At 56.8% G+C, this 368-nt stretch overlaps 1 protein-coding gene across 1 annotated transcript in view; it reads left to right on the forward strand.

Annotated features, from left to right (window-relative positions):
- MSL1 (male-specific lethal 1 homolog (Drosophila)) overlaps positions 1-365 on the forward strand; it is a gene marked incomplete at its 3' end in the record, with an annotated part of 2756 nt that extends 2391 nt beyond the window's left edge. The window contains 2 exon segments of the mRNA XM_009082564.1: positions 111-235; positions 319-365. Of these exon segments, the coding sequence (XP_009080812.1) occupies positions 111-235; positions 319-365 (172 nt within the window).
- Between the last annotated feature and the right edge of the window lie 3 nt (positions 366-368).

Below are 368 nucleotides of genomic sequence, written 5' to 3' on the forward strand. Positions count from 1 at the left end.
GAATGCTGCTGGAGAAGGGATGCTCCCACACCACTGGCAGTTGGTGCAGCCCCCAGGGAAGATCTGGTGCTGCCATGGCTCCTCACTTCCCCTGCCATCCTGTTTTCCAGGTGGGACATCCAGCGGATCCGGGAACAGAGAATCCTACAGCGGCTGCAGCTCCGAATGTACAAAAGGAAAGGGATTCAGGAGTCGGAACCTGAAGTTACCTCATTTTTCCCTGAGCCAGATGATGGTGAGTGGCTTGGGAAGGTGGGAGGTGTTGGCAGACAGGGGGTGTTGGGGGGCAGTGTCTCACACTCTGGTATCTCTCCACAGTGGAAAGTTTGCTCATCACCCCTTACCTGCCTGTCGTCGCCTTTGGCAGG

The sequence above is a fragment of the Acanthisitta chloris genome, unplaced genomic scaffold, assembly GCF_000695815.1.
Source record: "Acanthisitta chloris isolate BGI_N310 unplaced genomic scaffold, ASM69581v1 scaffold19539, whole genome shotgun sequence".
NCBI classification, from domain to species: Eukaryota; Metazoa; Chordata; class Aves; order Passeriformes; family Acanthisittidae; genus Acanthisitta; species Acanthisitta chloris.